Genomic DNA, 13,003 nt, shown 5'->3' on the forward strand with positions numbered 1-13,003 from the left:
TTATAGTCTTCAGAGTGGATTGAAGCTCAACATAAAGAAGACAAAAATTAGAACCACTTGGCCAATTGGCAGCACCATGATAGATGGAGAAGAGATTGAGGTGGTTAACAATTTCAGCTTGCTTGCCCTCACAATCTCTTGCCACCAGCACTCAGAAAATCAAAAGATGAATTTCATTAGGGAAATCTGCTGCCAGGGTCCTCTCCAAAGTGCTAAAGAGCAATGATGTCAGTCTGGAGATTAAGGTGAACCTGATCCATGTCATGTTCTTTATTTACAATTACTTGCTATGCATCAAGGCACTGGACAATGACTAAGGATGACAAAGGAAGAATTGATACCTTTGAGTTGTGCTGCTGGAGAAATCTTGAACACATGAAAGACCACCAAGAGAATAATTGTCTGTCTTTGATAGGATTAAGCTAACTTGCTCCTTTGAGGCAAAGATTTTGAAGCTCCATCTCATATACTTTGGGGACATGACCAGGAGGGACCAGCCCTTGGAGAGGCACATCATGTTTGAAAGAGTGGGAGGACAGTGCAGGAGAGGAGAACCCCAGATGAAATGGATTGAACAATAACTGGGGTAATGGTGGTAGGTGTATTGGAGACAGTGAGACTGGCTCAGGATAGGGCAAAGTTCAGAAATGTACATAGAGTCGCTATGAGTCACAGGTGACTCAAGGACACACAACAACAATAACAACACATAGAAGATCATATCTTGTGGTCTAGCAGGTAAAGAGTTGTGCTGCCAACTCAAAGACTGTGGTTCAAATCAACCAGTTGTTCCATGAGAGAAAGATGGATAATCTCATCCTGCATGATTCATGGCCCTGGAAACCTGCTATAAAGTTAGCCATGAGTCAGTCTGGACTCAACAGGATGTAACACCACCACCGCCACCACCACCACTGCCACCGCCACCACCATGGCTGAGCAGTTCCACCCTTCCATTCTTCTCCAGCTGCCTCCTTTTAGCTCTACACTCACTCTACTCCAACTATATCAGCCTTTTTCCTTTCCTTTAATAAACTAGGTTAACTCTAGCTCAGGGTTTTGTACTTGCTGTTTCCTCTGCTGAGGATGCTTTTTCTTAATATCTTTGCACGGGTTTCTCTGAGGGTGGAAATTGTGTTTGTCTTCTTTATCTCTGTCTAGAACAGTAACATGACTTCATATGTCACATATGTGACTCGGAAAATGTATTATAATTCATAATCTACAGGATCAGATTGTATGTCTGAATTGTCAGTGAAAAAACCTGTATCTGAAAATGTATGTTGAAGTTGGCTTTAAGCTTAATTTTCTTTTGTTAAGTGCCGTCAGCCATGACTCATGGACACACTGTGAACAATGAACCTGCCCTGTTGTGCACCATCCTCATCATCTCTGATATACTCAAGCCCACTGTGACAGTCACTGCATCAATCCCTCTCATTGAAGGTCTTCCTCTCTTTCGCTGACCCTCTATCTCTCCAAGCAGGAGAGATAGACTCTTTTCCATGGACTGGCCCCGCTTAACAACATGCCCAAAGTATATGAGCTGATATGTCACCTTTCTTGCCTCTAAGGAGCACCGTGGTAGTGATTCCTCCAAGATGTATCTGTTTGGTTTTTTTGCAGTCTTTGGGATAGTCAGTCCTCTTCTCCAACACCAGGACTCAACAACATTGATACTTTTTCATCACTATTATTCATTGTCCAACTTCCAGATGCATAACAAGTATTTGAAAAGACCATGGTTTTCTACTGAAGTTTAGTGTCTGAGGCCCATGGTGAAAAAAAAAAAGAAAAAAGACCATGGTTTAAATCAGATGTACCCTGGTCTTTAAACTGACATCATTGCTCCGTACTACCTTGGTGAGGTCCTTGACATCATATTTTGTCAATGAAATATGTCTTTTGATTTCTTGGCTGCTGATACCAAGGATGCTTGTTGTGGATCCAAGAAAGATGAAATCATTGACAACTTCTCATAAAATGTTGCTTGTAAGTCTGGTGGTGAGGATTTTTGTCCTCTTAATATTGAGATATAATCCATATTGAAGGCCATAGTCTTCGATCTTCTGCAGCAAAAATTTCAAGTCTTGACTTTTCTAGAGAAGCAAAATCAATGATCTGAATCTGCATGTTCTAACTTGCATGAGACCAAAGGTTGGCAGAAACCTGGACTCCATCACATCCATGCGTCTGGTCCTTCAGCCCTGTCCTCTGGTGATCCCACGGCACTTGCCTGTTGAAACGCTCTGCCACGAGACACATTTGAGTTCTGGATGGAGCATGTATTTATAGAAACAAAGCCTGTGACAGTCATAAGTCAGAGATAAGGTATTCAGCCATCTAATTAGGACTTTGGAAGTAGTAATTTATAGCCCTGAGATGGATGAGTACCAAATGGGCCTGTCAGCACTAACATCCACTAAGATTGCCTTCATGCAGAAAGCAGAATGAACAAAAGAATTGCAAATTTTACTAATAATTGGAGATTTTCAGCTTCTCTGGCAATTTAACAAATGACTAGGAAGTTCTCTGAGTTGATGTGGAAATAGTGCCAGACATTTCCTGTTGTTAAGACATTTTCCCTTCCTCTTCTCATACCATTTAACTGATATATGGTTCAATCAGCTGGGCAGTTTTCCATATACTCAGTCTTCAGAATATGCTAAAGGAAGCAATCCTGGTAGTAAAGCTTTGTTGTTAGGTACCCACTCATAGTGACCCTACAAACAGTAGAGCTGTCCTCACCCTCTCTGGTGTACTTGAGCCCATTGTTACAGTCACTGTATCAATCCACCTCCCTGTGGCTCTTCTCTTTTTCTAACCCTCCACTTTTCCCAGCATGATGTCCCTTTCCAAGAACGGATTCCTCCTGACAACATGAATTTAGTGTGTGAGACTAAGTTTCACCAACCTTACTTTCAAAGAGCATTCTGGCTGCACTTTCTCAAAGACATGTTTGTTCTTTTGGCAACTTATGGGATGTTTGGTACTCTTCTCTAACACTAACATCTAATGATGCTCAAAGGCATCATTTCTTTTGTTGCCCTTATTTTTTAAAAATTATTAAATTTTATTAATTTTAATGAACATTTACAGAGATTTTGGGCTTTCATTCATTCATTGTTGCACTATTTTCTCTACCCTCCTCCCCAGTTCGTTCTTCTTCCCCCTCCCCCCCTCGAAAGTCTGTTTTAATTGTCCAATTGCCACAGTGCTTGTCAAAGCCAGTTCTGATTAATCTCCTTTGTCAGTGTGTCCTTTGCCATTCCCTATCACTCCTTCTTGAGAGAGACTTCACCCTGATTCGTAAGGAAAAGGGGACGGCATATTCTCTTAGCTACTTCCTGCTGAAAAGGGACGCTGTAGGTTTCAGGGTGAAGACTTCTCACTACTCTAAAGGGCCCCTTTGGCAATAGGAAACACATAGACTGTTATGGAGATTGATTTTGGAATTTAGATGTACTGTTATCTATTGTGCTTAGCTGTACATGTTCATATCCTTGAAGATGTATCATGGAACTGTTGCAGCCTAGAAGACACAAATTTAATTAAGAAGTTAAAAGTACATGAGTCAAAAATTAAAAAGCAATAATATTCTAGGTAGAGGCTCTAATAGTGGCACAAATCAAGTTACAGAGGGAAGGTAGTTCTTACAATGAAAGGCCTATTGACTAGCACTTTGTCTATTATAGTATAAAGGTTAGGAACCACAAGATGTAGAGGCTCAACTATGTCATTTATTGTTCTTAAGTCCTGGAGCAAATTCCATCTACCACTGAGTTGTTTTACAACTCAGAAGTCCGCATGCAGGACAGAGGTGAAATAAGGAACTGCTTATGAGGTTTTCCATCAATTCCAACAACTAAGAAATAGTGAGAAGAGTTAGGACCTCAGAAGGCTGTTAGGACCAAATAGTAGGCTCTTGTGTCCAGGAGAAAACAAATATACTTACCAGTAATGTTAATGCTCACCCACAGATCTTCTGGGAGGTGTTGTCCTTATTTAGGGAGTGACATGTTGCTGTTGTTGTTATGTGCTGTTGAGTTGCTTCAGATTCATAGAAACCCTATGAACAACAGCCTGAAACCCTGCTCTATCTCTTGCCAACCTTATTGTCTCTGGCATACCTATCCTCATTATCCCAGTGATGGACTCAATCCATCTCATCAAGGGTCTTCTTCTCCTGCACTGTCTCTCCATCCACCTAAGCATGACATCTCTCTCCAAGGACCTTGCAACATGTCTAAAGTATGTCATTCAGAGCTTCAGAATCCTTGCCTCCAAGGAGCAGCCTGGCTTCACCCTCTCCAGGACGAACTTGTTTGTTCTCCTAGCTGTTGTTATTGAGTGCCGTCGAGTTGTAGGTGACTCACAGCGACCCTATGATCAAAGTCCTCAACATTTGCGTGACTTATACTTTCTCCAGGTTCATAGGGTCTCTGGAGGCAAGCTATTTATGGAAGTGGATGCCACTCCTGCTTCCAAGCTTGTTTAAACCGAGGAGCACCACCAAACCCTGTCCGCCATGGGTAACCATTATCACTTTTGACACATCGGTGTCACAGTGTTCAGCTTCACAGCAACCACACGTTACCTCTGTATGGCAAGTGGACACACCAGGGCTATGCGACCTAGAAGCATGTTTGACCAAAACCAATTAAGAACAGGCTTGAGGGCCATGGATTAGAGTCACCCACTTTGGCTTGGTAGTATCACTTTCGGTCCACTAAGCCAACTGGTCTCTCTCTATGTTGCTGAGTACGATTGAGCAACCCTATGAATGAAAATCTTAGACACTTGCATGACTTTCATCCTTTCTCCAGATTCTTAGGGTTTCTGGAGGCAAGCTATTTACAGACATTTGTGTTATGGGCATTTGTGGCTTTCTGTTTGCCTCAAGTGGGTAGCCGCAGAGCAGACTTAGATGAATTAGGGGTCTCTGGCCCAGAGTTTGCCAGCATTTGCACGTGCCGGAATGATAAAATACTGAAATGTATGGCCACACCTGCAGGATAAGGGCGAGTGTCTCTCCTGACTCTCAGTGTCAACTGGATGGATGCATGTGGCCTCGAGCCTGGAAGAGAGAGTTCTCCTAGTAGTCCCTCCCTGGTATATTCAATACTCTTCTCCAGCACCAAAACTCAAAGGCAGTACTTATCCTTCTATCATCCCTAGTCATTGTCCAGCTCTCTGATGAATAGCAAGTAATGTCAAAGACCATGGCCTGTATCAGGCGTACCTTAGTCTTCAGACTGATATTATTGCTTCTCAGTACCTTGGAGAGGTCTCTGACAGCAGACTTTCTCAATGCAATTTGTTTTTTAATTTCCTGGCTGCTAGTACCAAGAGTGTTGATTATTGTTGTTTTTGTTATGTGCCATCGAGTCGCTTGCGACTCTGTGTACAAGAGCCCTAAACACCGCTCTATACTGTGCCAACCTCACCATCTTAAACATACTCATTCCCACCACTCCACTCACAGAATTGATTCATCTCATCAAGGGTCTTCCTTTCCCTCCACTCTCCCAAACATGATATCCTTCTCCAAGGACCAGTCCCTCCTTGCAACATGCCCAAAGTATGTCAGACAAAGCTTCATAATCCTTGACTCCAAGGAACATTCTGGCTTCACCTTCTCCAGGACAAAACTCTTTGCTCTCCTAGCAGTCCATGGTATATTCAACACTCTTTTCCAGCACCACAGCTCAAAGGCATCAATTCTCTTTCTACCATCCTATTCATTGTCCAACTCTCTGATGCATAGCACGTAATTGCAAAGACTATAGCCTGGATCAAGCACACCTTAGTCTCCAGACTGACATCATTGCTCCTCAGTACCTTGGAGAGGTCTCTGACAGCAGATTTTCCCCAATGCAATTCATCTTTTAATTTCCTGGCTGCTGGTACCAAGAGTGTTGATTGTAGAGCCAAGAAAATTAAAGCTATTAACAATCTCAATCTCTTCACCATCAATCATGATGCTGCCAGTTGTCTCAGTGGTGAGAATTTTTGTTTTCTTGATGTTGAGCTTCAATCCATATTGAAGGCTGCAATCCTTGATCTTGTGCAGCAAGTGCTTCAGGTCCTCCTCAGTTTCATCAAACATGGTTGTGTCATCTGCATAACACAGATTGTTGATTTTTTTCCCCCACGTGCTTTTGGATTTTATTGGCTAGGATTTTGTTAAAGATTTTTGCATCTATAGTCATGAAAGATATTTGTTTGTAGTTTTCTTTTTTGGTAATATCTTTGCCTGCTTTTAGTATTAAGATTATGTTTCCTTCATAAAATGACTCAGGAAGTGTTCCTTATTTTTTAATATTTTGAAATAATTTAAGTAGATTTGGTGTTAAATCCTCTTTGAATATTTGGTAGAATTCAGCTGTGAAGCCATCTGGTCTAGGATTTTTTTATGGGGAAGTCTTTTTAAGAACTTTTCAATTTCTTCTTTTTTTTTTTTTCCCCACTGAGAATTTATTGGCGTAAAAGCAACCATATAAAAACATAAGTTATGAAAAACACAGTCACGATGTGACCCCCCACCCTGGCCCCAGCCCCTAAGACCCCCTTCAGTGGAAGGGAGGGAGAGGAAGGGGGACCCCTCAAAAACCGCCTAAGAACACCGCAGCCCTGGGCCCCGGAGGGCAGCAGCCCTCAGCGCATCCGGAAGTCGGTGGAGCAGGACAGTTCACACAGTTGGCCCTTGAAGTCCAGGTCAATGGTGAAGTCCAGGTCGCGGTTGTTCTTGGCATTGGGGCGCATGCCGATGGTGCCAAAGATCTCCTCCCCCGTCTTGACAGTCAGGTAGTCCTCCATGTAGAACACGGTCTGCTTCCAGTGCGTGTAGGGGGACTCGGGGCTGGTGGAGAAGCCGGTCCTCTTGTGGCAGCGTGTGAACTCGATGTTGAAGTACGCCACCAGGGCGTGCACGTAGTCGTTCCTCTTCACTTGCAGGCAGAAGGGCGAGGTGAAGATCAGGTCCTCCACCTTGACAGTGTAGATGTCCACCTCCTTTATGAGGCAGGCGTTGGTGACCAGCTGCTTGGGGTCCACCACGTCCACCAGGGGCTCCTTGATGGCCACGTCCTTGATACAAGACATGTCAAAGCCGTACACGTTCTCCCACCAGTGGACCTTGTAGTCCTCGTACTGCCGGTCCTCAATGGCCGTGACGTAGAGCGTGGCTCGGTCTGGGAAGATGAGGCCGTCGGGCGCCAGCCACCTGTCGCGGGCGTACAGCACGGTGTTGAGCATGGACTCGTAGAAGAGGCAGTAGCCCATCCGCTCGCTGATGACGATGTCCACCGTATTCACCGGCAGCTCCACCTTCTCCACCTTGCCCTTAATGATGGTCACCACATGGTCTAATTTGTTGGCTTTGACGATCTTCACGGCGTAATCAGAGATACTGGAACACTCGATCCCGATGACTTTGCGGGCCCCGGCCTTGGCAGCGAACATGCAGAGGATGCCGGTGCCCGAGCCCACGTCTAGCACCACCTTGTCCTTGAAGAGGTGCCGGTTGTGGAACATGGAGTTGCGGTACGTGAGGGTGCGCACCTCATCCTTCAGTATCTCCTCGTGGATGCCGAAGTGGGCATAGGAGTCGCAGTAGTAATCCTTGGACGTCATGTCCTCAGCGTTGGGCTTCTCGCTGCTCTCGGCCTGGCCACAGGAGACCTCCATGATGCAGTTCGCGGCCTCGGCTGCCGCCATCTTCACCCGCAGCCCAATTTCTTCTTTTGTGATGGGACTGTTCAAGTATTCTGTATCTATCCTTGTCAGCCTGGGTAGGGCAAGAATTTCAAGGAATTTGTCCATTTCCTCTAGCTATTTGAATTTAACAGAGCATAGCTTTTCCTAGTATTCTGAAATTATCCATTTAATTTCTTCTAGTTCTGTTGTGATGTCACCTCTATTATTTCTTAATTGAGCTGTCTGTGTCTTCTCTCTTTTTTTTTCTCTTTTGTTAAGTTTGCCCTGTGGTTTGTCAATTTTATTGACCCTTTCGACAAATCAGCTCCTGGTTTTGTTGATGGTTTCAACTGTTTTTCTGTTTTCTAGCTCACTGATTTCTGCTCTTATCTTTATAATTTCTTTTCTTCTACAGTCTGTAGGATTAGATTGTTGTTCTTACTCTATTTGATCAAGGTATTGAGTTAGATCATTGATTCTTCTTTCTTCTTTTTTTATGTGTGGGCCTATTGCTATGAACTGCCTTAGCTGTGCTCTGAGGTTTTGGTAGGTTATATTTTCATTTTCATTTGTTGCAAGGAACTTTTTAAATTTTATTCTTTATTTTTCTATTACCCAACCATGTCTAGGAGAAAGTTATTTAGTTTCCACATAAGAGGTTTTGTAAGCTTTACTCTCATGGTGTTAATTTCTTGTTTTATAGTATTGTGTATTATTTTAATGTTTTTTTAATTTGTTGAGGCTTGTTTTTTGTCCAAATATATGATCAAGTCTGGACAATGTACCCTGTGCACTTGAAAACGAATTGAGTTTTTGTTGGGTGCCGTACCCGGAATACCTCTGTTCCGTAAATTCTAGTAGGCTGATTGTATAGTTTAAATATTCTGCATCTTTGTTGAGTTTCTTTTGGGTTGACCTATCCTTTGGTGATAGTGGTGTGTTGAAGTCTTCTACCACTATTGTGGTGCTGTATATTTCTTTATTCAATTCTATTAACTGGTTTTTAAATATATTTTGCAGGTCTATCATTTGGTATGTAAATGTTGACCAAGGTTATATCTTCTTGATCTATTGTGCCTTTTTCAGTATAGAATGCCCTTCCTTTTCTTTGATGGTGGTTTTCATTTGGAAATCTATTTTAGCAGAGATTAGTATTGCCCCTCCTGCTTTTTTGAGGTTGCTATTTGTTTGATATATATATTACTGCTTTTTATTTGGAGTCTGCCTTTCTCTTCTTTTTTTTTAGATGGGTGTCTTTGCTGGGCTTTTTAAAATCCACTCTGCTATTGATTTTCTCTTAATTGGTGCATTTAATTCATTCACATTAAGTGCTATTACTACTTTTGCTATTTTCCCAAGTTTCTTTTCCTGTTGTTTCTGGTTATTATGGTCTATGCACTTTCCTTTGGCATCTCCGTGTGAAGGACTCCACTTCAAATTTCTTGTAGTTTTGGTCTTATTTTACAAATTCCTTAAGTTCCTTCTTTTCTGCAAAGGATCTAAGTTCTCCTTCATATTTAATGGAGAGCTTTGCAAGGTATAGGATCCTTGGCTGGCAATTGTTTTCTTTCAAATTTCTGTATATGCCATCTCATTGCCTTCTAGCTTTCATGGTTTCTACTGAGAGATCAGAAATTAATTGTTTCTCCTTTGTAGGTAACTCTTTGTTTTTCTCATGCTACTTTTAGAAATCTATCCTATTCTATGTCTTGACTTTTTTCCTTTTGGTCTAGTTTATGTATTCAGTGTTCTCTGTGCTTCTTGAATGTGGATTTCTCTATTCTTCAAAATACCAGGGAGGTTTTCTTCCAGTACTACTTCTACTATTTTCTCAGTGATTTCCCTGTCACCCTCTTGTTTTGGAATTCCAGTCATATGTATGTTATTCCTTTTGATGTCATCTACATGATTCTAATGTTTTCTTCATTTTCTTTTCATGTCATCTCTGATTTTTCTTCTAGTATGTTTCCAGTGAGGCTCTTGTCTTCCGGCTCACTCACCCTCTGTTCCATCTCTTTAGTTCTAATATTTTATCCTACCAGTGTGTTGGACACGTCTGCCATCTTAATATTCTGGATTGCATTTTTATGCTTTTCTGTTATTTACACTATTTTGTTGGATGTACCCTCTATTTCTTGCGACTTTTTAAAAAAGTTCTCTTTATCAACACTATAAATTCTTTCTCTATCTTTTGCATTTTCCTCCATAGGTGTTCAAGTTGCTCCTCATCAATATGTTTCTTCTGGATTGTTGTCTCTGAGGTATTTGCTCTCTTATTGTTTTACATTGTTCCAAGACACATTTGTATCTTTTTTTCTGTATCTGATTAAGTAAGTTTACATCAATATATTTCTTCTGGTTCTCTCTGTGTGGGGTATCATTGGGTCTGCTTCCCCCCCGCCCCCTTAATTGAGATTTTAGTGAAAGTTTATAGAGAACTTGGATTTCCATTCATTCTATGTTGCACATTTTCCTCTCTGCTCCCCTCCCCCCTAGTTTGCTTTATTCTTTGGAAAAACAATTCTTTCATTGTTACACAACTTCCCTCCCCCACACCCCAAGTCTACTTTACTATGCAGCTCTTATTCTGGACTCTTGTCATACCAATAATATCTAATCATATATTCCTTTTGTACAGTTCTCTCTGTCATCTATTTCAATGCCATGTACATTATTTATCTCCTCTTTTCTTAGTTTTCTCCCACGCCCCATGTCAGTCCTTTTCTATAACAGTGGCGTTATAACAGTATTAGTCTTTTTTTGTGACTGAGATATTTCACTCAGCATAATGTCTTCCATGGTCATCCATTTTGTATATTATTTAATGAGTTCTTTATTTTTCAGTATTGTATAATGTTCCATTGTGTGAATATACTACAGCTTCCCTATCCATTTGTTGATGGGCAATTGGGTTGTTTCCAACTCATTGCTATTGTGAACAAAGCAGCAATAAACATGGGTGTGCTTATATCTGCTTGGGTGGCAGTTCTGGTTTCTTTAGGGTATATTCCCAGTAGTGAAATTTTTGGATCAAATGGTATTTCTATTTCCAATTTTTTGAGACAGTGCCATACAGCCTTCCACAGTGGTTGCTCCATTTTACACTGCCACCAACAGTGAATAAGGGTTCCAGTTTCTCTGCAATCTTGCCAACATTTGTTATTTGCTGCTCTGTGGAATTTTGTTATTACTGGGGTGAGATGATATCTTATAATTGTGGGTCTGCTTTTTTAGGAGAAGGGTTATTTTGGGTTTGTTTTTCTCCCCATGATGACTGAGGTGGACTGCTGCTTTCTTGACATTATGTGTGTCTTAGTAGATATTAGGCTGTTGTAACTATATAATTACCCAGAGTACATCAATGTCTTGTGAAGCACCTATATATTTGTGTTACCTTCTTGACCTGAGGCCTACAGGGTCTAGAACCTGACAGCAATGTTTCACCCAAAGTACCCGTGATATTATCACTCCTGGCACTGGAGAGCAGGGGTGGCACCTGGGCAGTCTCCAAATGGTGGGGCAGCTGAGTCTTCAGATGACAGTAGCAGTAATCTATTGCTCTGGGCAGGATTGTGCTCTAAAATTACAGTTCCTCATCCTGGTAGGCAGTGCTTTTGTTGCTGGCCAGGGTGTGAATGTGCCTGGTCTGGGATGCAGACTTTAGCAGATGCAAGGGATGTGGTGGCTGGAAGCCCCTCTTCGGCCTACCATGACACACAGGTGTTGGTGTCTTACAGCAGAGAGAAGGTAAGGTCCCCTAAAAAGCTCTATTATTTCTTAATCGAGTTGTCTGTTTCTTCTTTTTTTCTCTCTTTTTTGTTAAGTTTGCCAATGGTTTGCCAATTGTGTTGACCTTTTTGAAAAACCAGCTTCTGGTCTTGATGGTTTCAAATGATTTTCTGTTTTCTATCTCATTAATTTCAGCTCTTGCCTTTATATTTCCTTTCTTCTCGAGGCTGTGGGATTAGATTATTGTTCTATTTGATGGAAGTGCTGAGTTAGAGTATTAATTTTACTTTTTCTTCCTTTTTTATATATTTGCCTACTGCTATGCACTGTCCCCTCAGGAATGCCTTAGTTGCATCTCAGAGGTTTGGGTATGCATATTTTCATTTTCATTTGTTTCAAGGAAATTTTTTAATTTCATTCTTTATTTATTCTGTAACCTAATTATGTTCTGTTGTTGTTATATGCCATCAAGTCACCTGTGACTCATAGCGACCCTATATACAATAACCCTAAACTCTGCTTTATCTCTTGCCAGTCTTATTGTCTCCAACACACTTATCTCCTTTACCCCAATGACTGAATCAATCCATCTCATTGAGGGTCTTCCTTTTTTATGCTGTCCCTCCACCCTCCCAAGTATGACATCCCTCTCCAAGGACGGACTGTGCCTTGCAACATGCCCAAAATATGTCAGATGGAGCTTCAGAATTCTTGCCTCCAAGGAGCAACCTAGCTTCACCCTTTCCAGGATGAACCTGTTCGTTCTCATATCAGTCCATGGTATATTCAATACACTTCTCCAGCACCACAGCTCAAAGGCATCAACTCTCATTCTATCATCCCTAGTCATTGTCCTGCTCTCTGATGTATAGCAAGCAATGGCAAAGACCGTGTCACCTTTGTCTCCAGACTGACATCATTGCTCTCCAGTACTTTGGAGCGGTCCCTGACAGTAGAAAGACCCTCTATGAGGTGGATTGATTCAGTGACTGGGGTAATCAGCATGGGTGTGTCAGAGGCAATGCGATGTGATTGGCACAGGATAGAGCAGGGTTTAGGGGTGTTGTACACAGGGTCGCTATGAGTCACAAACAACTCGACAGCACATACAACAACAACAACAACAATTAATATCCTAATTTCCTGGCTGATGATACTAAAGTGTTGATTGTGGAGTCAAGCAAACTAAAGCTGTTAACAACCTCAATCTCTTTTTTTAAATTAAATTTTATTAATTTTAATGAACATTTACAAAGATTTTGGGTTTCCATTCATTCATTATTGCTCTATTTTCTCTACCCTTCCCCCAGTTTGTTCCTCTTCCCCCCCTTGAAAGTCTGTTTTATTGTCCCATTGCCACAGTGCTTGTCAAAGCCAGTTCTGATTAATCTCCTTTGTCAGTGTGTCCTTTGCCATTCCCTATCAATCCTCCCTGATAGAGACTTCACCCTGATTCATAAGAAAAAGGGGACGGCATATTCTCTTAGCTACTTCCTGCTGAAAAGGGACGCTGTAGGTTTCAGGGTGAAGACCTTCTCTCACTACTCTAAAGGGCCCCTTTGGCAATAGGAAACAC

At 41.7% G+C, this 13,003-nt stretch overlaps 1 protein-coding gene across 2 annotated transcripts; it reads right to left on the reverse strand.

Moving 5' to 3' along the window:
- Positions 1 to 6,657: 6,657 nt before the first annotated feature.
- LOC102844416 (protein arginine N-methyltransferase 1-like) lies at positions 6,658 to 7,719 on the reverse strand. 2 transcript variants are annotated; one of them, XM_006898050.1, is made up of 2 exons: positions 7,219 to 7,719; positions 6,658 to 7,014 (listed from the first exon to the last, which is right to left on the reverse strand). In XM_006898050.1, the coding sequence occupies exons 1-2, from the start codon at positions 7,717 to 7,719 to the stop codon at positions 6,658 to 6,660; spliced, it is 858 nt and encodes a 285-aa protein (XP_006898112.1). The 2 variants fall into 2 exon arrangements, with proteins under 2 accessions (XP_006898112.1, XP_006898111.1); XM_006898049.1 differs by having other exon boundaries at positions 6,658 to 7,719.
- Positions 7,720 to 13,003: the final 5,284 nt, after the last annotated feature.

The sequence above is a fragment of the Elephantulus edwardii genome, unplaced genomic scaffold (assembly GCF_000299155.1).
Source record: "Elephantulus edwardii isolate Elephantulus edwardi_28Jun2011 unplaced genomic scaffold, EleEdw1.0 scaffold00218, whole genome shotgun sequence".
NCBI classification, from domain to species: domain Eukaryota; kingdom Metazoa; phylum Chordata; class Mammalia; order Macroscelidea; family Macroscelididae; genus Elephantulus; species Elephantulus edwardii.